The sequence below is a fragment of the Rhinopithecus roxellana genome, chromosome 10 (genome assembly GCF_007565055.1).
Source record: "Rhinopithecus roxellana isolate Shanxi Qingling chromosome 10, ASM756505v1, whole genome shotgun sequence".
Classification (NCBI taxonomy): Eukaryota; Metazoa; Chordata; class Mammalia; order Primates; family Cercopithecidae; genus Rhinopithecus; species Rhinopithecus roxellana.
Window position 1 is genome coordinate 16,975,577 of NC_044558.1, and position 24,066 is coordinate 16,999,642.

At 38.0% G+C, this 24,066-nt stretch overlaps 1 protein-coding gene across 1 annotated transcript; it reads left to right on the forward strand.

Annotated features, from left to right (window-relative positions):
• Positions 1-340: 340 nt before the first annotated feature.
• STRAP (serine/threonine kinase receptor associated protein) lies at positions 341-22,165 on the forward strand. The gene is made up of 10 exons (XM_010368478.2): positions 341-1,337; positions 2,055-2,190; positions 8,411-8,492; positions 9,074-9,146; positions 12,295-12,391; positions 13,496-13,633; positions 15,978-16,114; positions 18,288-18,437; positions 19,340-19,405; positions 21,587-22,165. The coding sequence occupies exons 1-10, from the start codon at positions 1,226-1,228 to the stop codon at positions 21,646-21,648; spliced, it is 1,053 nt and encodes a 350-aa protein (XP_010366780.1). The 5' UTR covers positions 341-1,225; the 3' UTR covers positions 21,649-22,165.
• The last annotated feature ends 1,901 nt before the right edge of the window (positions 22,166-24,066 follow it).

The following is a 24,066-nucleotide window of genomic DNA, read 5'->3' on the forward strand; positions in this document are numbered from 1 at the left end:
TTCTTTTAATTTGTCCATGTATGTAATTTGCAAATTATCACTCATAGGTATACATATCAAAAGATGTGTAAAAGTTTTTTATAGAATTCAGCATTCATTCGCTTAAAAAATGAGTGCAGGCTCACTTTATTGATGAGAGTATTTAATCAAAAATATTGGGGATCTACAACTCTAGAGTGCTCCAAAGTCCACCAAGTAAAAAGTAGTTTGAATATAATCGCATTTAAAACTATCTAGTATCCACGCCTAAAACATTAGCAACATAGGAAAACTTACACAGCAGAAGAGATGGCTGGGGAATTTTGTTTTGTTTGTTTTTGTTTTTTTGTTTTAAGACAGGGTCTCGCTCTGTCCTCCAGGCTGGAGTGCAGTGGCGCGACCACCGCTTACTGTGGCCTCGACTTCTCGGGCTCCAGTATCCTCCCACCTCAGCCTTCCAAATAGGTGGGACCGCAGGCACCACCACGCCAAGCCTGTATATGGTTTTTAAGTAAGACAAATTGCAAAAAACTTTGCTAGACAGTGTTCGCAGGTTTGGGCCGTCACTGGGAATGGCTCGTGTCAGTCTAGATATTCAGAGGCCGAACACAGTCCTCGGTAGGGCTGCTCGGCGGGTACGCTGCTGCCGCTGGCCCTTGGGCTTACCGGAGTGGGAAGGGCTTTCAACTCGGCCGCGGACCGGGAAGGCGTTCTGACCCGCTAGAGCTCGGGGCGAGGGACCCCATCCCGGTGCCTACAGCGCCTCCCTTAGCCGGCGTGGGCCAGCGTTAGTTACCTCAAGGAACTGAACTGGCGCCTGCGTCCTTCTGCACTTCTCGCTCTTTCTTCAAGTCACTTATGCCCAGCGAGCCCGCCCTCCCGCCAATCGTCATTTCCGGCGAGTGCTCTGCGTCATTTACGTCGTCACTTCCTGCCGATACCGGTGTGGACGGTGTGAATCGTGGCTGGGCCGGTTCTCTGCTTCTCCCCATCCCCTACTTTCCTCCCTCCCTCCCTCTCCCTCCCTCGTCGACTGTTGCTTGCTGGTAGCAGACTCCCTGACCCCTCCCTCACCCCTTCCTAACCTCGGTGCCACCGGATTGCCCTTCTTTTCCTGTTGCCCAGCCCAGCCCTAGTGTCGGGGGGGCGGGGGGTGCCTGGAGGAGCCCGAGGCGCTGCAGCAGAAGAGAGAAAAGACAACGACGACCCTCAGTTCGCCAGTCCTGTCGCTGGGTTCGCCGCCGCCATGGCAATGAGACAGACGCCGCTCACCTGCTCTGGCCACACGCGGCCAGTGGTTGATTTGGCCTTCAGTGGCATCACGCCTTATGGGTATTTCTTAATCAGCGCTTGCAAAGGTGAGCAAGGCCTCAATCCTGGTCCCCGACGGCTGGGACTGGGCCGAAAGGGATTGGGACCCGCATTCTCCAGTGCTGAGCGGTGGTGTGGTGAGCGGGGAGGGGCGATATTAACATCTGAGATGAGGGCCAACACTGGTCCGATGGAGAAAGGAGTGTGTTAGGGAATCCGCAGCTGGAGCCGAGAGGCCTCCGGACGCTTATGTAGAAACTATTACCCCCAACTAAGACCTCTCTCCTTATATTATTTTTATTGCTATTTTTGGAGGAGCTGGACAGCACTTGCCTAGACTCTCGGGACAACACTGTAAATAGCTTTCAAGGATTTGGGGAAAGGAGAAATTAGGCCAGGCCGTGCAATACCTTACAAAGATGTTCGCTTGTCTCACTGGGTATTCCTTTGTGGTATTAGCCTCATTTTTCAAATGGAAAACAGATTTAGGCTGAAATGTTTGTCCAAAATAAGACTAAAATCTAGGTTGTTTCGACGCAGATCAGTATTCCCAGCAAATTACAGATGCTTTTCAGGGAAAATGATCTGTTCAACTCTTCAGTTAATTATTACTGGACATTCCGTAGTGACTTCAATCGGTGGTGGTAAATAGCTGAAACAATTTTTCCACTTCGTCATTGAACATCATTGTATATTTACATTTGAATCTTAGACTTTAAGTAATCCGAACTTATAAATTACATGTTTTAAAAAATATTTTCTAGATGGTAAACCTATGCTACGCCAGGGAGATACAGGAGACTGGATTGGAACATTTTTGGGTCATAAAGGTGCTGTTTGGGGTGCAACACTGAATAAGGATGCCACCAAAGCAGCTACAGCAGCTGCAGATTTCACAGCGTAAGTGTAGCCAAGATGGCTAACTTTGGTGTTCTCTGTAGATTGTGTCCTGAAATAATCAAAAACTTCAGTCTCAGATATTCATAAAATTCTGACTCGCTGGCTGCCATATAGAACGCATGATGTTTGATCTCACCAAAATTCCATCCTGGTCCATCGTGGTCCTGTGTGCTTCTTTTGTCTTCAGTGGTTCCCAAAATTTTCGGAGGCCTAAATGACTTATTCCTTATATTTTGATTGAGACTCAGGAATCTGCATTAACAAACGCTCCAGATAATGAATGTTGATCTCCTTTACGAATGCTTCTCTGTGTGTACTCCTTAGTGATATCCTACAGTGATGGCCCTAGGTTTTTATTTCAATCCCAGTTTTTGTTAACTGGCTGTAGGCATCACTAAAACTCACTGTGTCAAAAACAAACAAAAAGACAAAACAACAACAAAGCAAAACTCAACTGCTCTTCATTTGCTAAGTTTTTAAAGGTTGAAATCTAAAGCATTCTTGATTTTCCCTTACATCGAGATTATCACCATCTTTTTTGATTGTGCCAGCAGGATGTCTCCTGACTACAGTGTTCCTCCATGTAGTAACTGCCACTGCCTTAGTTCAGGATCATTTTTAACTTTCAGTAGTTTCTTTTCCTCCTATTCATATTCCATATTGCTGCCAGTTGTCTTCCTAAAAATATATTTGATCATGTCACTTCTCTACCTAATGATCTTCCTGTCTTCCCTTTGCCATTTTAGTAGTTCATGACCTTTGATATACATTAGAATATCTGGAGAGCTTTTCAAATATTCAAATGGTATGTGTCACAGAAATTTGGATTTTTAAAACTTTTTTTTTTTTTTTTTTACTTTTTTACTCTCTCTATGCATATATATATTTATACTTTTTACTACATTGAAAAATTTTTTAAATACTTTTTAGTATATAGACAGTATCTAGCTATGTTGCCCAGGCTGTCTTAAACTGTTGGCCTCCATGCCTCAGCCTCTCAAAGAGCTGGGGTTACGGGGGTGAACTATTGTGCCTGGTACAGAAATTCTGGTTTGATTGGTCTTTGGGGATGGAGTACTGATCATACTGATCATTGGCATTTTTTTATTTTTCTTTCTTCCTTTTCTTTCCTGATGTGCAGTCATGGAATTGCTGACCTAAACGACACATTTCAATTGTTGGCCCTTTACAGTTTGCATCATCCTAGTTCATCAACAGCATCCTCTGCCATTGCACACCATAAACCTACAATCTAATTATACTAATCTTATTGTTGTCAGAATATACTTTACCTGTTCTGACTTTTGGCTGTTAATTATGTTATTAAACTGACCTGCAGTGGCCCTCGTTGCCTTTTTGGGAATATATCATATTTTAAAAATCTTGTTATCTCCAGTTCAATTAGGAATTTGACACTTCATTGTTTAAATTGATGAAGGCAATATCAAGAGCTATTGTGCATACACAAATTTATTAGATTTAAGAGGCTAGAGAGCACAAGTGGTGCTGATTTTTTTTTTTTTTAAAGACAGAGTCTTGCTCTGTCGCCCAGGCTGGAGTGCAGTGGCACAATTTCGGCTCACTGCAACCTCCACCTCTGAGGTTCAAGTGATTCTCCCACCTCAGCTTCCTGAGAGGCTGGGACTACAGGTGCGCGCCACCATGCCCGGCTAATTTTTGTGTTCTTAGTAGAGATGGGGTTTTGCCATGTTGGCCAGGCTGGTCTCGATCTCCTGACCTCAAGTGATCTTGGCCTCCCAGAGTGCTGGGATTACAGGTGTGAGCCACCGTGGCTGGCCTTTGATTTTTTTTTTTTTTTTTTTTTAAACAACCTCACACTAAGGAGCAATTGTAAATGTGCTGCCTCCTTCATTTTAAGTAAATTAAACATACCAATTTTAGAATGAAAAAATGAAGGCTGATTGTGGTGGCAGATACGTGACTGTATGCTCTTGTTTGTTGAAACAGCGTTGTCTTTCTGCCTTCTTAACATTTCAAGTCTCAATGTCTGTGTTTACAACTGGTATTAAGAGCATGAAGACTGGAGCCAGATGACCTGTATTTGAATTGGTGGCCTCATGCACTTCATTTAACCATTTTTTTCCTGTGGTGGTACCTACCTCATAGATTGGTTTTGAATATTAAATTAGTTAATATGTTTCAAATACTTAGAATATTGCCTGAAGTCCATTACATCTATGAAAGTGTTATATATGTAAAGTAACGATGATAGCTACCATGTAAACTATTACCCACACTTGATCAAAGTCACATATTATTTTGAAACTAATATGGCTAAAGCCTTGAAACCATTTGGCCTCATGTAAGGAAGGTTGAATGGATTTAAATGTCAAGAAGGAAGATTTTTGTGATTTCCCCCCGCCCTCAGTTAAGGCTTTAGGTGCAGTGTTAGAATGGAAAATAGTAACAAGCATTGGCACTAGGTGGGCTTGCATCATGTGCAAACTATGTTGTGTATTTCCAGTTTGATCATCATAGGATTATTATTATTATTATTTTGAATCAGAGTCTTAGGTGCCTAGGCTAGAATGCAGTGGCGTGATCATAGCTCACTGCAGCCTCTACCTCCCAGTCTCAAGCAGTTCTCCAACCTCAGCTTCCTGAGTAGTGACCACAGGCGTGTACTACCGTGGTTGGCTAATCTTTGTGTTTTTTGTAGAGACGGGCTTCTCCATGTTGTCCAGGTTGGTCTTGAACTCTTGGGCTCAAGTGATCTGCCCACCATAGCAGGATGTTTCTTAAACGTCAGTTTTCGTGTCTGTAAAATGGGACTAAGACCCATGAGATTATTGGAGGAACAGAGAGCTCTTTCTCTACCATATATCCCTGAAGTCCAGTATGATCTCTGTCACATAGTAGGTGCTCAATAAATGCTACTTGACATTTATCCCTCATTTCCTCTATGTCTTGTCTATGGGGTGTAGGATTGTGTTTGTGTGTGTGTGTGTGTGTGTGTGTGTATTCTCTCCAAGAAGTTACTCCCCACAGCCTACCCGATTAGTCGTAGTTGCTATAAAGCATTTTTAGAAACATCTTTTTTTCCCTCCATTCTTACGTTTCTTGGAAAACTCATTTCTGGTGTGGTCATCTAGAAGTGGATTTTGGTCCTGTTTCCAGTTGAGAAATTTGGCAGAATAGGTCTGTGGACTAGTGTAGAATGTTATCTTGGAGTAATTTGGGCAGTTGAGTCCAGTGTTGAATACAGTGTCCCTAAAACACCATCCTCTTTGTATCTGTTTGGGAAGAGTGCCAAAGTAAAGACAATTCTGTGCTGTGCTCCCGAGAATGCTTAAGTAGATCTGGGATTGGGCCCAGGAATTTATAGGTAATCAAAATGTATCAACTCTTTCTTTCTTGTAAAGCCAATAGAAATACCTAATTTTAGTTTTAATAAGGTTCTTGATAAATCAAAAATGGTATTATCTCCTAGATGAGTTGGTCAACATGTTCAGGTATTTAGGCAGTTTTTAAAAAAATCTTAAACTGGCCTGTTTTGTTGAAGGTTTAAGGAAGTTAAGCAGCTCCTATTATGAGACTTATGGTAAGTTCATTCTGAGGATATGAAAAGTATCAGGCAGCATTATTATTTGCAAGAAAATGGGGTATAAGAGGTATCAGTAGTTGAAGGAGATGACAAGTACTTCATGGGATGTGAAGAAAATAAATGTTGGAGGGTTAGCTGCTGAAAGGATATGGTTAATAGCGCTTTACTGTCTTGATTCGAGCCCTGTGGCCAACTAATATATGCCAGTTTCTTGCCTGGAGATTGAATAATACCTTAGGAAACATTTAGATTAGATCCATTTTAGGGCTCTTACTGTGAATATTGGAAATCTGCCAGAGTTAGTACATGCCATGTCGGAAAGTGTCATGCGTCTATTTTAGTACTGTTTCTAAATAGGAGGAAAAACTACAGACACATTACCTCTCTGGTTAATATTCCTGCTTTGGTCCCTCCAACTCTTTCCTCACCTTTGAATAGACACAGTCTAAGCAGAATCTTAAGATTTTAGAGCTGGCATGTTGGCATTAGCCTGTAGCTACTTAGGAGGCTGGGGTGGAAAGATCTTGAGGCCAGGAGTTCAAATATAGCTTGGACTATATACCAAGACCCTGTCTCAAAAAGAAAAAAGAGAGGTTTTAAGTTTATGGGAGATTATTTAATATACCTGAAATTAGCATATCAAAGGACATTGCCCAGATTTCTTTTGAGACTTGTGAATAACTAGAATAGTCATTTTAGATACATTTGTTGTTTTCTTCACTTTTGATGCCTTCTGTCATTCTCATACTTGTGAACTCTTATCACAACCGTGAAATGCATTTCCCTGTGAGTAAGGATATATGTAAACAAAAAACAAAGCAAATTTAAGCACAGTAATAAGTATAAGTGGAGTTCTGTAGGAGAACAGAAAGGAATGGTTAATTATTGGAGTCGAGGATAAATAGGTTTAAAGAAAAGATAGCATTTGAAATGAGCCCTAAGGGTGAGTAGAACTTAAATAGCTAAGAATGTAAAATACAGACTTAAGAGAATAATATGAACAAGAACATAGGAGCCTGGAAGAAAATACATAAGTTATTTGAGGAATGGTTTGTAATCTAATGTGGCTAGATTCAGAGAAACAATACAAAATGAGGTTGGGAAAGTAGACTGGGGCCAGAGAGTTACACTGGAATGAGAGAGAGAGGAGTAGGTTTCCTGGGCAAAGAGAAATGAATACTAGGGAGTTCAGTAGCAAGACTACTTATAGTTGACATTATTTCTTTCAGAACATATTCAGCCACTTGTAGGACACACATTATTAAATATTGCAAGCTTTGGTAGTGTATCATAAGCATTCCTATTAGATGGTCTTTCATATTTGTTAACCACATTGCAGATGCTATTAATGTTTATCTAGAATAGCCTTCCCTTGTTTTTCCCCTGATATATTTCTCTTTGCTTCTTCCGATGACTAGCTCTGTTACATAGATTTTCTGGACAATATCTAAGTGCTTTTTTTTCTGAGTTTTTATAGCCATATATATGTCTTTTAATTATATTTCTTAAATGTGTAATGCATGTTTTTCTCCTCAGCTAAAGCTCTACTAGGGCAGGAACCTACTGTGGGGTTTTTTTTTGTCTCCCATTTGTGCCTTAGCACTAAGTATAGAATGATATATATTTAAAATATTTTATTATGTATTTATTGGATAAACAAAAGAAAAGATTTATCTTGCTTTTCTCTGATTTTTTTCCCTCTACTGTTTTATTGCCCACTGTGTTCCCAAAAATAAGTATCAGTTGCATTAAAATGGAAATCTCTATGGAACATAGCTTCTTCACTCTTAGCAATTCTTTTCCCTGTCTGCAAAGTTTTCTTGTTTATTTTTCACTGACCTGTTCTGATCTAAAATCAACTTTTTTTCCCCCTTTCTTAAGCTTTTTTATTTCGGGGAACCCTTTTAGATTAATTTTGTAAAGTATTGTTCAACTATTACCCGCTTGGAATATACACACATATATATGTATGTATACCTACAACTTGTATTTTGGGGTGGGGTAGTACAGAAAAAACAATGTAAAGATTAAAATTCTCAATGTTAGCATTATATAATCAAAGGCTGATAGGGGAAGTTAACTATACTAGAGTTTGAAAATTTAAGTCAGCTTTGAAGAAGAGATGAAGTGGACTTTGTCTCTCCACTATCTTAATTTAAAATTTTATTTAACCTGTATTAAGGCTTTTCATTCCCGTGTAAAATTTTTAAGGATTTCTGTTTTTGTTGTTGTTGTTGTTGTTGTTGTGCATCTGAGTGAAGAACAGAGAAAAAATTGGCATGGTGAAACTAAAAATTGGTTAAAATGTATGACTGTCTTGCTAAAGGGATATTATGGCTATCAACTAAAATAAAAGTAAGTAGGATGGGTTGGTTCATGAATCTTACTTAAATTGTTCATATCTTTTCCACTGTCAAAGAAAATTAGATTGGTTATAAAGTTTTTACAAAGAAATTTCTTTTCCCTTAAGCTTATTTAAATATTTTATCAAATGAAGTCTGTGAGGGATATTAGAGATAAAGGAGATTCATAATACATTTATGTAACGTTTCACATATCTAACTTATTTGCTACTCATCAATATTATAATTGTATTTATCCTTTTAATTTATTGGGTAATATTTATCCTACTAATTTTTCCTTTTTTACTTTTAGCAAAGTGTGGGATGCTGTCTCAGGAGATGAATTGATGACCCTGGCTCATAAACACATTGTCAAGACTGTGGATTTCACGCAGGTATCAGAAAATTGAATTTATTTTAGCAAGTTAAGTTGCTATTATATAGTATGACAATGCTTTTATATTTGATTGGTGTGTATATTTGATTGATATATTTTGTGTGGAATATTGGTTATGTCTTCGTTCATATTTAATTTGATTGTATATTAAGCTCTATGAATTTGTTTCATGGTTAATCCTGTCAAGCTTTTAAGATACCGTGGAACAAGTACCAGTCCTTCAACAAGCAAAAAACATCTGAAAAGCTCAAGTAAACTTTCTCACCTACTAACAGAAGTGAGAAGATAAATATGAGATAATCAGAAAAGGGCCTCTCGCAAGGGAGAGGAGTAGGATCAGGGGAGAATAGGAGAGTTCATATATATGTAGCGTAATGTAACGCTTTTGAACTGGAAAGCGCACATGGCTTGGTAGTTATGAGAGGGCAGCTGTTCCACAGTATCTTCTCAGAAGTAATTGGTTATGTCTTGCATCTCTTTGTGATGTCTGTGAGCTAGATTTTGATTTTATTTGGTGTTGAAGTTTGAAAGAGAAATAACGATTAAAATGGTTAACCTATTCACATTTTGTGTTTTCAGGATAGTAATTATTTGTTAACCGGGGGACAGGATAAACTGTTACGCATATATGACTTGAACAAACCCGAAGCTGGTAAGCATAATTTAAACATCAGCTTGTAGTTTTATTTTTTTTTAATTTAAATAACTGATTAAAGGATTTCATGCTCAGTACTCAAATTTGGAAAATAAAGATAGTCATGACCGGGCACAGTGGCACACGCCTGTAATCCCAGCACTTTGGGAGGCTGAGGCAGGTGGATCACTTGAGTTCAGGAGTTTGAGACCAGCCTGGCCAACTTGGCAAAACCCCGGTCTCTACTAAAAATACAAAAATTAGCCAGGTGTGGTGGCGGGCGCTTGTAATCCCAGCTACTCAGGAGGCTGAGGCAGGAGAATTGCTTGAACCTGGGAGGTGGAGGTTGCAATGAGCCGAGATCACACCACTGCACTCCAGCCTGGGCAACAAGAGTGAAATGTCATCTCAAAAAAAAAAAAAAAAAATTAGTCACAAAGAAGAAAATTAAAACATAATTCAACCGTTTTCGGTTTATAAGCTTTTGGTCTTTTTTATCCTGCAGTTTAAAAAAAAACAGTTTATTTGCCACGTTGCTATTGTATAACCTCCCAAATTGAAAATTTATTATGGCAAAAAATTTTATCGTTATATTTAATTTTAAAACAGTGTAGAACAGTGTTAATATTTTTTGGTAAGAAAGAGTGGTTATTTATAGAAGGTGGTGACGGTGAGAATTCTCAGTTGTGTGCACATATTGCTTAGATTTTTGAACCATGTAAATACATTAGCTATTTGAAAGAATTTTTAAAAATCTGCAATTACAGGTTTTTCATGTCACTAAATAATCTGTGAACTCTTTGTAATGACTTTCTGGTTTTCCATCCTATGGATAGATCATAAGTGAATTAACTAGTTTCCTGTTTTGGCCTGTTTGGGCTATTTACAAATTTTAAATGTTAAAAGCAGTATTATGCTAAACATCCTTATAGTTGCAGATATTTTCACAATGATTTCCTTAAGATAACTAAGCAAAGTAGAATTGGTGGGACAAAGAGAAGTAGAATTGTTGGAAGGTGGCCGGGCGCAGTGGCTCACGCCTGTAATCCCAGCACTTTGGGAGGCCAAGGTGAGCGCATCACCTGAGGTCAGGAGTTCGATACCAGCCTGGCCAACATGGTAAAACCCCATCTCTACTAAAAGTACAAAAAATTAGCTGGGCATGGGCATGGTGGTGGGCGCCTGTAATTCCCAGGTACTCAGGAGGGTGAGGTAGGAGAATCGCTTGAACCCGGGAGGTAGCGGTTGCAGTGAGCCAAGATTGTGCCATTGCATTCCAGCCTGGGGGACAAGAGCGAAACTCCTTCTCAAAAAGAAAAAAAAAAAAAAAAAGAATTGTTGGAAGCCATTGATAGATAGTACCAAAGTGTCTTCCAACAAAGTATAGGTATATATATGTATCTATACCCAACATGTTCTAGTGAACACTGATAACTAACTTTGTCAATTTAAGAAAATAATTCTGTTGTATTAGTGTGAAAATTCATGAGATTAAAATGCTGTTGAGTAACATTTTAACGTATTTCCTTTTTTATGAAATAATTGCCTGTCTACCCTTTGTCCATTTATCTGTTATGTTATTCATGTTTTTCTTACTGGTTTTTAAAAGTTCTTTATAGAATTCCAATTTATCATTTGCTTTTAAATTTTGTTAAGGCAGTTTTATAGTATATACTTTTTAACATTTTGGTGGTGAAATCCTTTATGCATACTCTCATTTTACAGAAGTTATAGGTGTCTTCCTCACTCTACATACTTACTTTATTTTATAACACTTTAATCATTGCCCTTACCATATATATATACTTAGCTACCAAAACATGACAAACATAATTTTGTTTTATTATATGTTTGGTATCTTTCAAATTTTATTATGTGGGCATTTATGTAGTCATAAATCTATAACATTGAAAAGAATAATAAGAGTCAGAACCGCATTGGAAATTAAGCAGTTGTTCTCTTGAGATACCTTCCATTTCTGAGAGCTTTTAAAAATATTTTTCCTTTTAGTGTTAGGGTAGTTTGTTATAAAAACATTTTTGAGATGAGGAAACAAAGCCCATTTACAGATTTTTTTATTCTCTGTTGCATGTAGGGTTTTTTTTCTGCTTTCTTTTTTGATAAATTTATGCCAAAGCATAGGAAAGGACTCTGACCTCACTTAATCTATTATCAACTCATTCAGCAAAGCAAGGTAGTTCAGAGATTGGGTCAAAGCAAGGTAGTTCAGGGATTGGGTCAAAGCAAGGTAGTTCAGGGATTGGGTCAAAGCAAGGTAGTTCAGGGATTGGGTGGACATTTTTCATACTCTGCCTTTCCCAAAGCTGTTTTATGAAAGTTGCTCTTTCTTGCTGTGCTGGCAGGAGAAATGATAGCAACTTACTGAGGTTTTACTGTGTATCAGGTATCTGTTAAGCACTATTCTCATTTGTAACCATTGTTATCTCATTTTACAGATAAGGAAATAAAGTTAAAAACTTAAGTAACATGCCCAAAGGTGAAAATACTGTTGAATGGCATTGCCTCCAGTGTCTGCTTTTGCCCCTAGAGAAAGCATGAGGGTTTTTTGAAGTCCTTTGAAAGGATGATCTCCTACAGATTTAAGCTCCCTTCCTTTTTTTTTTTTTTTTTTTTAATGTTTTCCTCACAGTGTAGAAACATTCTTGGGAATTGCTGTCCCACTTTCTGTTTCCCTTTTTCCTTCTAACTCTTATTTCCTATTAGTTACTATCAATAGCTGCTTGGATGAAGGTCCCAGAGTTAGCCATAGTACTAGAATCAGTTTCAACTATCTTGTTCCTGGGTCCATATTCTTATTAAATTATGCCACATTAATTATTATTTTATTTCATGGCGATACAGTAATGCTTTTGAATATTATCAGTTGTGCAGAAATTTAGCCTAGAGGGAGAGAGTGGTGCATTCACTCAGCTACATATAGCAAGCATGGTAGTTCCTTGGGTCCCTGTCATGCAGGTAAATTTATGTTCCAGTATAGAAAAACTAACTGTATTCTATATAAACATCAGGTTTGAATTGGGCTGGGCTTTGAAAAGTTACATTCTAATTTAAAATGTGTGTTTTTAAAAATATATAATTGTTCCAGTATTGTTCAGTTAAAAAAATCATGTATTAACAAATGTACTTTTAATTGTTTTATCTGAAGAACCTAAGGAAATTAGTGGTCACACTTCTGGTATAAAAAAAGCTCTCTGGTGCAGTGAGGATAAACAGATTCTTTCTGCTGATGACAAAACTGTTCGGTAAGTACTTTTTCTTTAATAATTTACAATTTGAGGCCGGGCATGGTGGCTCACGCCTGTAATCCCAGCACTTTGGGAGGCGAGGTGGATGGATCATTTGAGGTCAGGAGTACTAGACCAGCCTGGCCAACATGGCGAAACACTGTCTCTATAAAAATTACAAAACTTAGCCAGGTGTGCTGGCGCACACCTATAATCCCAGCTACTCGGGAGGCTGAGGCAGGAGAATCACTTGAACCTGGGAGGCAGAGGTTGCTGTGAGTCGAGATCGCGCCATTGCACACTAGCCTGGATGACACAGCTAGACTGTCTCAAAAACAAAAAACAAACTTAGAATTTGAAAAATATTTTACCTTAGAGCTTATATTTTAAATACATTTAATATTATGTGTGAAAAATGTTCTGAACAGTAAAATTTAAGTTGCACCCAGGTCACATTTATCTGGAGCTATTTACTATTACAGGTCGAGTATTACAGGTTAGGGATTCTCAATCGGTAAGTGTCTGATGCAAATATTCCAAAATCCGAAAGAGTTTGAAATCCAACTTCTTTCTGGTCACAAGTATTTTCGATAAGGGATGCTCACCTTGTATATACAGAGCGCAAAATTCAGAAGAACATTAAATCCTGATACCTTATAAGCAGGTGTTCTTAACCTGGGTCTGTGGGCAGGTTAAAGGGAGGGTCCATGAAGCCTCTGAAATTCTATACAAAAATCTTGTGTGCTGACACCTGATGTATATTTCTTTGGAAAGATGTGTAGCTATTGCTAGATTCACAAAAACAGAGTGTAAGAACCACTATTTATAGCAGTGCTGAAATTGACTAGATTAGAACTTGTCTTACGTAGTTTTGCCAAATTGGGAAGTATATGTAGGTATTAAAGTTGATTTTACTTACAAGCTGTTGTCATGCATAATTTAACATTGTATATAGAAACCCAGAATTTCTTTTTATCATCTGTAATTTGTGACTTGGAATGAATGTTGTTTTTCTGTAATTCTGATTGTTCTTTCTTTGGCTAATCTGCAGATGTAATTAGAATTTATAAGCTTTTTTCTGACATGAATAAACATCATCATATTTTTATCTTTATTTTGCAGACTTTGGGATCATGCTACCATGACAGAAGTGAAATCTCTAAATTTTAATATGTCTGTTAGTAGTATGGAATATATTCCTGAGGGAGAGATTTTGGTTATAACTTATGGACGATCTATTGCTTTTCATAGTGCAGTAAGGTATGTCCAAGAAATACTTTCATTTTCTGTTTTAGGTAACAAAAGACAATTTGGCTACTTAAAAATGGAAAGGTATTTACTTTTTTTAAAAGTAAAGAGGCCAGGAATGGTGGCTCATGCCTATAATCGCAGCACTTTCGGAGGCTGAAGTGGGAGGATGGCTTGAGACCAGCCTGGACAACACAGTGAGACTCCCATCTCTACAAAAAATAAAATTAACTGGTTGTGGTGGCACATGCCTATAGTCCAGCTGCTTGGGAGGCTGAGGTGAGAGAGTTGCTGGAGCCTGGGAGGTTGAGGCTGCATTGTGCTGTGATCCTAACCCTGCACTCCAGTCTGGATGACAGAGCAAAACATCCTCTGAAAAAAAAAAAAAAAAAAAGAAAAACAAAAACTGCTGGATTGGTAATGTAATTTATGTTTTTTTTACTATATAAAACCATTGCGGGCTGGGCGTGGTGGCTTGTCTGTTATCCCAGCACCTTGGGAGGCTGAGGTGGGCAGATCACTTGAGGTCAGGGGTTTGAGACTAGCCTGGCCAACATGGTGAAACCCCGTCTCTAAAATAAAAATACAAAAAGAAGAAAAATGAGCTTTTCTGTAGTTCCAGCTACTTGGGAGGCTGAGGCAGGAGAATTGCTTAAGCACAGGAGGTGGAGGTTGTAGTGAGCCGAGGTCGCACCACTGCATTCTAGCCTGGGTAATAGAGCGAGAGTCTGTCTCAAACAAAAAAACAGTGTGATCTTGATTCTACTATTTATTTTCACCTTAAAATTTTAGAGAAGGAATAATCTTATTTCTATTCTTATGTGCAGACTTAATGATTTTTTTAAACAGATGTGAATTTTGCAACTTTAAATGTAGTAAATACTCTTGTAGAAAGACTGGAATATATAACATAATTGAAAAAAATGTACCCACAATATTATAACCATAGGTGCAAGAGTGCTAATGGTAGTTATATTTTCTGCTAGTCCATTTCTCTATGTTATATATGTGGGTGTACAGTATTTGTGTTTTTTTCTTTAATTATTAGGACTATAATGAGTATCATTTTGATTTATTTAAAAATATTAGCCATTTGAAAACATTTTTACTTGATACACTATATTGCATTATAGATTGTACTAAATTATGGGTTAGTTTCCCTATTTTAGCATCATGGTGAATGATCGGTACATTTCTGAGTGTTTCTTTACAGTAGATAGGATCCTGTAAGTAGAATTGTCAGTTCAAAGGGTAGAAATGAGTTTAAAATTCTTAGTTATAAGATTATACCGCATTACACTTTGATTGATGTTTGACCAGTGTCTTAACCCTGTGTCTAAAGGGCTACTTGCAGAGTCAAACTTCACTAAACTGGGAGAAAGAAAAGGCAGTAAAATTGGAGGAGAGCAGTTAAGACTGTCAAGGAGTTTATACACATACAGTAAACTGATAATAGTAGAATACTATTTCCTGGAGCTATCAGTTAGTATATTAATGCTCTTCACTCACTCCTGCAGTTAGGCAAATCCCATGTTGATGGCAGAAATTTTCTGACCCATTGAATGTTCTAGCATTAGAGCTAGCAAGTTGCTATGTAGTGATCCTGCATAAGTCATGACTAACTTTAATTATCATGCTTTAAAGCATATGATGATGGGAAGTATTTAGGAGCTGGGATATATCATATTTTGTATTGAAGGCCTTTTATGATTTTTAGGGTTAACCTGAAAAAGCTAATGTCCAAACTGTAATTAATTTTCAGATGAAGCTGTTATTATGCATTGATTTTTATTATATAACTACAGCCCCAAATTTTTTTAGTCTTTTACTGCCTTATAGTAATAACTGTTTTTAGCAGTTTATATTTTATGACATTGAAAGTTTATCTTACTGAGGAGCTTAAACTCTCAGCAATTAATAATAATATATAAATAATCCTTTATATTAATTACCTACTGTGAAAACTTTTTCTATTTACAAAGATAATATGTGCTTGTAGAAAATTGAAACAATACAGGTGAAATTTATTTAAGAGCAAAAATCCCAACGTATTCATTCATACTGTTTTAATTAGTGAACACACGCATTTCCGGGAAGACATCCATTGCATAAACTGGGTATCCCTCCATCAAAATGTCTTTGTATTGCTGAGATGAACTCCATTTGGGCATAGTACCCGTTTGATTTTTTTTTTTTTTTTTTTTTTTTGCTAACAGCTTTTTTACATCAGTGTTTATGTTTGAGTAAATGAGTATTTAATTGTTCCTTGGGTTTCAGAATTTAAGAACAGTTCAAATGTAACTCGTTATTTATACAATATTCAAGATTTATAAATACTACTTAAATTTTTTTTCAGTTTGGACCCAATTAAATCCTTTGAAGCTCCTGCAACCATCAATTCTGCATCTCTTCATCCTGAGAAAGAATTTCTTGTTGCAGGTGGTGAAGATTTTAAACTTTATAAGTATGATTATAATAGTGGAGAGGAATTAGGTGAGTTGTCCCCTTACAGTGATGTGGTTACCTTTATCATATGTTAAGTCCAGTAATTAACACCTCATTTATATAACATGTTGAAAGCAAATTTTTCAGCTAACTTAAGCTTGGTGCGTACAAGTGAAAAAGTAAAGGAGTTTTAACCATTTGGGTTAGATTTTTTTTTTAGATCTGTAAACAAAGTATGCAGAAATTTGACCTTTTAACTGAAGTACATCATTATCCTAATGTATTACCGTATAGTGAGTTTTAGGCTTTATTGGCTGGGAGGAAGGGGGGAATCTTATGTCAAAGTCATATGGTAAACAGATGAAAGGGGATCCATTCTTTCTGAAGTATGTTGTGGGTGTGTAACCCCATCTACTTGGCCCATCTTCCTTTTTGCCAACTTAGGAATCCCTGAGGTTCCTTAAAGAACTGTGTGAGGGAAAACCAGTATAGCATATTACAGGGACACCTTTAGGAATCTGAATTGGAGAGTTATTTTTATCGACTTTTTATTTATTCTATTTTGGAGTTTGAGTTTTGCTTTCACTTTCATGATAACAGTCCTTAGTAAGGGGAAGGGGAAGGCATGCGGATTAATTTGAAGTTAACATATATTTATCTGATGGACCAGGTATTTCACATAGTTACATGTGGGTCTCAGTATCTACTTTTAGCCTTCCCAAATAGTTTTTGCTTTTAGTTCAAAAATATATTTAGTTTTTATAAATACATATTTTTATCTATAAGCTGTCTCTTCTTGTTCTTGTCTGTTTCTAGCTGCCCTGCCTTACCAATCAAAGAACAAAGCTTGCTAGATTACACCCAAAGAACAAAAGACAATTTTACAGTTTTATTTCTTGGGGAACATTGATGCGTCTGGGTTGCACAAATGGAACCTTGGTGATGGACCATGCAGAATCTATTTTAATTGCTTATGATTCAGCTTTTATTACTTGAATACAAGTGACATAAATAAGATATTCTTTTCTGTTACTTTTATTTAGTGCCGGTTTTCAAAGTTTTAGAATGTTTTTGGTTTCATATTTTATTCTTTTTCAAGATGAGATAACTGAATTATTTGCCTAAGATCTGAAGTCACAGTGAATACCAGACCTGCCCAGCCTTTCTCTTTCCAAAACTTTGTGTTCTTTGTACTCTTACAACTTTTCTATTCTCTGGTTGGACACAGATGGGAGACAGAATAGGTACACTGGTCTAGTAAAGGACTTTGAGAACTAGTAAGGTGATGAGGCATTAGAAAGTAGATGAGAAAGGTTCATACATAAAAGCACTACTTGAATATAACAATGTGCCTAATCTGTACATTTTCTTGTTTGGTTCCATAGATTAAAATATTTATGGATCATTGTTAATCCTATATCTCAACCTTTCTGTGTGACAGAATAATTAGTGGACTATAGGAAATTAAGAGGCAAAGTGTGTAAAAGAGCTCCACCTGGTGGCTCTCTGTAGTCATAATAAAAATTGGTTCCCTGAGAAATAGGCAGTGAGGTGTTTTTGTTTTGTTTCGTTTTGTTTTGTTTTTGAGATGGAGTCTTGCTGTCGCCCAGGCTGGAGTGCAGTGGCGTGATCTCGGCTCACTGGAAGCTCCACCTCCCGGGTTCACACCATTCTCCTGCCTCAGCCTCCCGAGTAGCTGGGACTACAGGCGCCCGCCACCATGCCCGGCTAATTTTTTGTATTTTCGGTAGAGGTGGGGTTTCACCGTGTTAGCCAGGATGGTCTCGATCTCCTCACCTCGTGATCTGCCCGCCTGGGCCTCCCAAAGTGCTGGGATTACAGGTGTGAGCCACCGCGCCTGGCCGCAGTGAGTTTTAAGATGTGGAAATTGGAGGTTGAACTGATAATACTTTAAATCTACTTTCTATAGAATTAATGGGGTTTTCATTTACCTCTTTTTCTCCATCCTTAATGAAACATGAAGCCTCATTTGCTTTTTTAGAGGGACAATCCAAAACTAGAATGTGTGCTAGATTTGGAAAGGAGTAATCTTACAGAGAAAGGGTCAATGATATACCACTTTTGTGATGATAAATTACGTACAGTTTTTAATGTTTGCCTTAAGAATTTTTCATTTCCCCAGTAACACAGTATTTTTTTTTCAGCATATCAATATTTAACCTAATAGTTAAAATTATCTAATAGCCCTCTTCTTTTTCAGAATCCTACAAGGGACACTTCGGTCCTATTCACTGTGTAAGATTTAGTCCTGATGGAGAACTCTATGCCAGTGGTTCAGAAGATGGAACATTGAGACTATGGCAAACTGTGGTAGGAAAAACATATGGCCTTTGGAAATGTGTGCTTCCTGGTAAGAATTTTTATTCAGAGTAATAAAATGTTTTAAATGCATGATTTTGTGTCATTTTTCATCATTAATTTTATTTCAGGGTTTTTGTCTTCTATAAGTTTTAAAATATATATTATGGTTTAAGCAGAGAGAAGCCCAGGATTATAAATTGGCCAGAGAAAAAGGGTCATGTTCCTTTGTTTGTTTAAATTTTTTTTTTGTATGGCTGGGTGTGGTGGCTCATGCCTGTAATCCCAGCACTTTTGGAGGCTGAAGCGGGCGGATCATGAGGTCAGGAGTTCAAGACCAGCCTGGCCAACATGGTGAAACCCCATCCCTACTAAAAATACAAAAATTAGCTGGGTGTGGTGGCACATGCCTGTAATCCCAGCTACTCAGGAGGCTGAGGCACGAGAATCACATGAACTCAGGAGGCATGCATTGAGCTGAGATCACGCCACTGCACTCCAGCCTGGGTGACAGAGTGAGACTCGGTCTCAAAAAAAAATAAAATAAATTTTGTTGTACAATCTAGTCTGTTCCTAAATTTTTATACTAGCACATTTTGTGACTGGAATATATCTAATTCAAAATTTGCTGGAAGGCAATATGAAGAATTTGCAAGTAAATGTATCTAATCTCTGAATAGTGTTACTCACTGATCCACACCAATAAAGGTAGACATGTTCTTAATAAAAAATATCTAGTTACTAATCCCTAAGTAGTTGCAGTGTGAACCTAAAAGTAATTTCGAAGAAAGACATACTATTTTAGAATCACAATTATTTAAAAATGAGTTGTTTTTATTATATTTTGTAGCCGTTTCTTGGAATAGTCTTATCTTGCTCTTCTTGCTTTTTGAACACTAGAAATTACTTGTAATAGTGTAATTCATATAATCATCATTGCTTTTCTTTTTACAGAAGAAGATAGTGGTGAGCTGGCAAAGCCAAAGATTGGTTTTCCAGAGACAACAGAAGAGGAGATAGGTAAATGCTAAGGACTTTTGTAAGAGTCCTAGGGGATTTAAAATTGAACTGTAACAGAAGTTTTACTCATTGGCAGAAGAAATTTATTAAATATGAACATATTTAAATAATGGAAACTTTATTTGTGCATGTATATATACATATTTATAAGCTAAATATTTAAATACCTACTGTATAGTAGTAATAGGTGCAGAAATGTAGTATGGACACGAACGATGTGGTTACTCTTTCAGAGCTTGGAGTCTAACTTAGGAGACATGCCAAAACAAACAAATTATTGTAAGGGGGATTTTAAAAAGCTTCGTTGAGAAGTGACTTTTTTTTTTTTTTTGAGACGGAGTCTCGCTCTGTCACCCAGGCTGGAGTGTGGTGGCGCGATCTCCACTCACTGCAAGCTCCGCCTCCCGGGTTCACGCCATTCTCCTGCCTCAGCCTCCCGTGTAGCTGGGACTACAGGCACCCGCCACCGCGCCCAGCTAATTTTTGTATTTTTAGTAGAGACAGGGTTTCACCATGTTAGTCAGGATGGTCTCGATCTCCTGACCTCGTGATCCGCCCGTCTCGGCCTCCCAAAGTGCTGGGATTACAGGCGTGAGCCACCGCGCCCGGCCGAGAAGTGACATTTAAACTGGGACCTAAGGATGAGCAGAAGTGGTTTAGATGAGGTCATGAGAGGGGGTATTGGTAGGGACAGGATGGAAAAGTTCATAGCAGGAAAACTATGTTAACTAAAAGTTCAGAACCAAAAAAGAGCATAGCATATGAGGAACTAAAAGAACTTCTCCCTGCCTCCAGGTTAAACAGCAAAGGCAGAGTGAAGCTGGAGAAGCTAGATCATTTGAGGGCCTCATTTGCTGTATTAGGACTTGGAGAATTTTATACTAAGAGCAATGAGAAACCTTTGAATTTTAAGAAGAGGAATTTAAAAGATTGCCTTGGGAGGTCGAGACCAGCCTGGCCAACATGGTGAAACCCTGTCTTTCCTAAAAATACAAAAACTAGCCTGTCATGGTGGCAGATACCTATAATTCTAGCTATTTAGGAGGCTGAAGCAGGAGAATAGCTTGAACCCAGGAGGTGGAAGTTGCAGCGAGCCGAGATTGCGCCACTGCACTCCAGCCTGGGTAAGAGAGAGACTGTCTCAAGGAAAAAAAAAAAAAAAAAAAAAAAAAAAAAAGTTGCCTTGGCTGTGGCATGTACAGAGAATTGGACTGGGAACAAGAGTGAACATAGACCAGTTAGGGGGCATTGTAGTCTGGATGAGTGATCCTGTAGGTTTTGTTTTGTTTTGAGATGGAGTCTCGCTCTGTCACCCAGGCTGGAGTGCAGTGGCACGATCTCAGCTCACTGCAGCCTCCGCCTCTGGTTTCAAGTGATTCTCCTGCTTAAGCCTCCTGAGTAGTTGGAATTACAGGTGCACTACCACGCCTGGCTAATTTTTGTATTTTTAGTGGAGATGGAGTTTCACCATGTTGGTCTTGAACTCCTGACCTCATGATCTGCCTACCTTGGCCTCCCAAAGTGCTGGGATTACAGGCATGAACCACTGTGCCCAGCCTATCATGTATTTTTTAATAAGGGTATTTCAATGAGAACAGAAAAGGGTAGATGCAGTTGAGAGTCTTTTAGACTTGTTAGAATTGTGAGATTGATGAGTGGGGATATCATAAGGAAGAATTCTGATTGCTGCCATGAGGAACTGGGTGTGATGATTTTGGGGGAGATTGGGAAGGTGTTTACCCAGGTAGAGTTTTCCTTAAATTTTTTATTGTTAAGCACCTTCTTGCTGAAACTTAATGTTGATGGTTAATGTTTTGCTTTAAATAGCACTAAATATTAGGATTTGAATCACTAAAAGAGAGGGCCAGATCCTTCAAAGACATGACTTTAAATCAGGGTTTATTAGATAGTTGGAGTCTTTGAAAATTTAGGCCAGAAAGGGACCCTTGGAGGTTGAGTTATGGTGTAAGAGAATCTAGTGGATAAAACATATGTGAACTCTTTGCCTTTTCAATGACATGAGTCTAGTTGTTAGTGGCATGTGCAGTTGTTATCTTCTTCCCCTTACCAGAGTATGCTTTACAAACATTTTTTTATTCCTTCATTACGCGGAAATGTAGATTTGCTTCTTTCTTTTATTAAGTTGACTAATGCGACTTTTTTTTTTTTTTAAACTTATAGAAGAAATTGCTTCAGAGAATTCAGATTGCATCTATCCTTCAGCTCCTGATGTTAAGGCCTGAGCATCAATCATATGCCACAGTTCATATACAACTGACTAAAATGAGCAAGCAGAGAAAAGCATCAGCCTTCCAGAGTTACTCTCTGCTTAAGGCAGAAACAGCAGTAAATAATGAGGAAAATGAATTATCTCCAGTGCTGGAACAACTAACTTGGTGTTACCTGTAAGTGAGAACTCAGGAGTGTCAGATAAAGGGAGGTGGAGTTACCCTCTTATACTACAGTGGCCTGTTACCTTTTTAATGAATATATACAAGCCAACATCCAATTTCTATTATTACAATTAGGGTTCTTGTAGCTGTTTATGTTATTATGGAGAAGAAAAATATATTGGCTTATTTTTCTGATCTTTTTCCTTAAAGCAGAATGCCTTTTTTTTTTTTTTTTTTTTTTTTGCTTCAGTTGTAAAGAAGAGGGAGTACATGATAAAGTAACTGGTTTGATTTCTCTTTCATTGTACACTGCTTCTGAACATCTAATTGTTTTTAGTTGTCTAAATAAAATGCCTCTAAAACAAAACAATGTTTGGTTTTTTTGGGGGAAAAACTACTAATTTGAGTTTTATAAGTGGAAATAGCCAGAAAGTTTTTCTGTATCATAACCATAGCAAAAGATAAACTGATTAATCTGTAGTAAACATTATTTTATAATATTGAGATTCAGTTACTTGTACTGAATTTTTGAAATTCTTAGTCCTTTACTGGCGTTTCATTTACCCTCCTCTATTCCCAGATTGGATAGAAGTGCTTGACATGCCTTTTTAAATGATTATTTAAAGAATGCATGCTAGTTATAGGAAAAAAAATCAACTGAAATTTTAGCAGTAAGCTGAAAGATCACTTAAAATCCTACCACTCGTGGCCGGGCGCGGTGGCTCAAGCCTGTAATCCCAGCACTTTGGGAGGCCGAGACGGGCGGATCATGAGGTCAGGAGATCGAGACCATCCTGGCTAATACGGTGAAACCCCGTCTCTACTAAAAAATACAAAAAACTAGCCGGGCGACGAGGCGGGCGCCTGTAGTCCCAGCTACTCGGGAGGCTGAGACAGGAGAATGGCGTGAACCCGGGAGGCGGAGCTTGCAGTGAGCTGAGAGCCGGCCACTGCACTCCAGCCTGGGCAGCAGAGCAAGACTCCGTCTCAAAAAAAAAAAAAAAAAAAAAAAAAAAAAAAAAAAAAAAAAAAAAAATCCTACCACTCGTCAAAAACCTGTTAAAATCGAATGACCGTTGATACATGTTAGGGCATCTCTGTATGTATATACAGAGAGAGAGAATGGATTTTATAAAAATGGGATTACTATACACCTGCAGTGGTTTAAGAAGTATGGAATTTTACCTCATTCTTTGAATTAAATTTGGGTGGCATTCAGAAAGCCCTTTTAAAACCTTCTAATTGGATCAACTGAGTTTAGACTTGTAATTTATTTTTTAAAATATAGAGGGTATATTAAATGAGTAAGTTGGAAATACTTGAGATGAATAAATAACATCTTTGCCAACTTTCTTTTTCTCCTGGTCAGTCTTGTGAGTGACCCTTGATAACTGTTCTTAAAAGCAATATGAGTCAACCAAAGAATAAGATTAATTTTTGAGGATTTGTGATAACCAGAAGAAAGCACTGTAGGCTGTGACAGCCTGTGATGGCCAAGAGAAATACAGGGGAGCCAACTGGTGATCCACATAGGCTTTCATAGAGTGGTAGTATTTTTGTGTCAGCTTATTACATGCCTGAACCTCTGGATTGCAGCAGTGTTGTCATTGTACCAGCAGTTGCTCAGACTCTAATCAGAGTCTGATTTACCCTCAATAAAGTTTTGTGTCATCAGATTGGAATCATGAAGTTGCTTGTTATTTATGAACCAAGGGAATTTCTACCTAGGTTTCATAAAAGTCTAATGACCCTGTACAGGGCCAGTCCTTTGTGTATTGGTTTCCTGCTGCTGCTATAACAAGTGACCACAAGTGTGTACCTTAAGACAACACAAATTTATTATCTTACAGTTTGGGAGATCAGAAGTCCACAATAGGTCTTGCTGGGCTTAAGTTAAGGTGTCAGTAGAGCTGCAAGCTTTCCAGAGGCTCTACAGGACAATTTGTTCCCTTGCCTTTTCTAGCTTCTAGAAGTCAGCTGCATTCCCTGCCTCATGGTTCCTTCCTCTTTACATCCAGCAGTGTCTGTTTTTTAATCTCTTACTCTGAATGTGACTCTGCATCTCCTGCTTCCTCTTCTTTTACTTAGAAAGAGGTTTGTAATTATATCAGGCCCGCCTGAATAATTCAGGATAATCTTCCCAGTTCAAGATCTTCAATTTAATTACGTCTGCAAAGTCCCTTTTGCCATATAGAATGACATATTCACAGGTTCTGGGGATTGGGAAGTGAACATCTTTGTGAGGGCCATTAGTCATTAGTCTGCTTA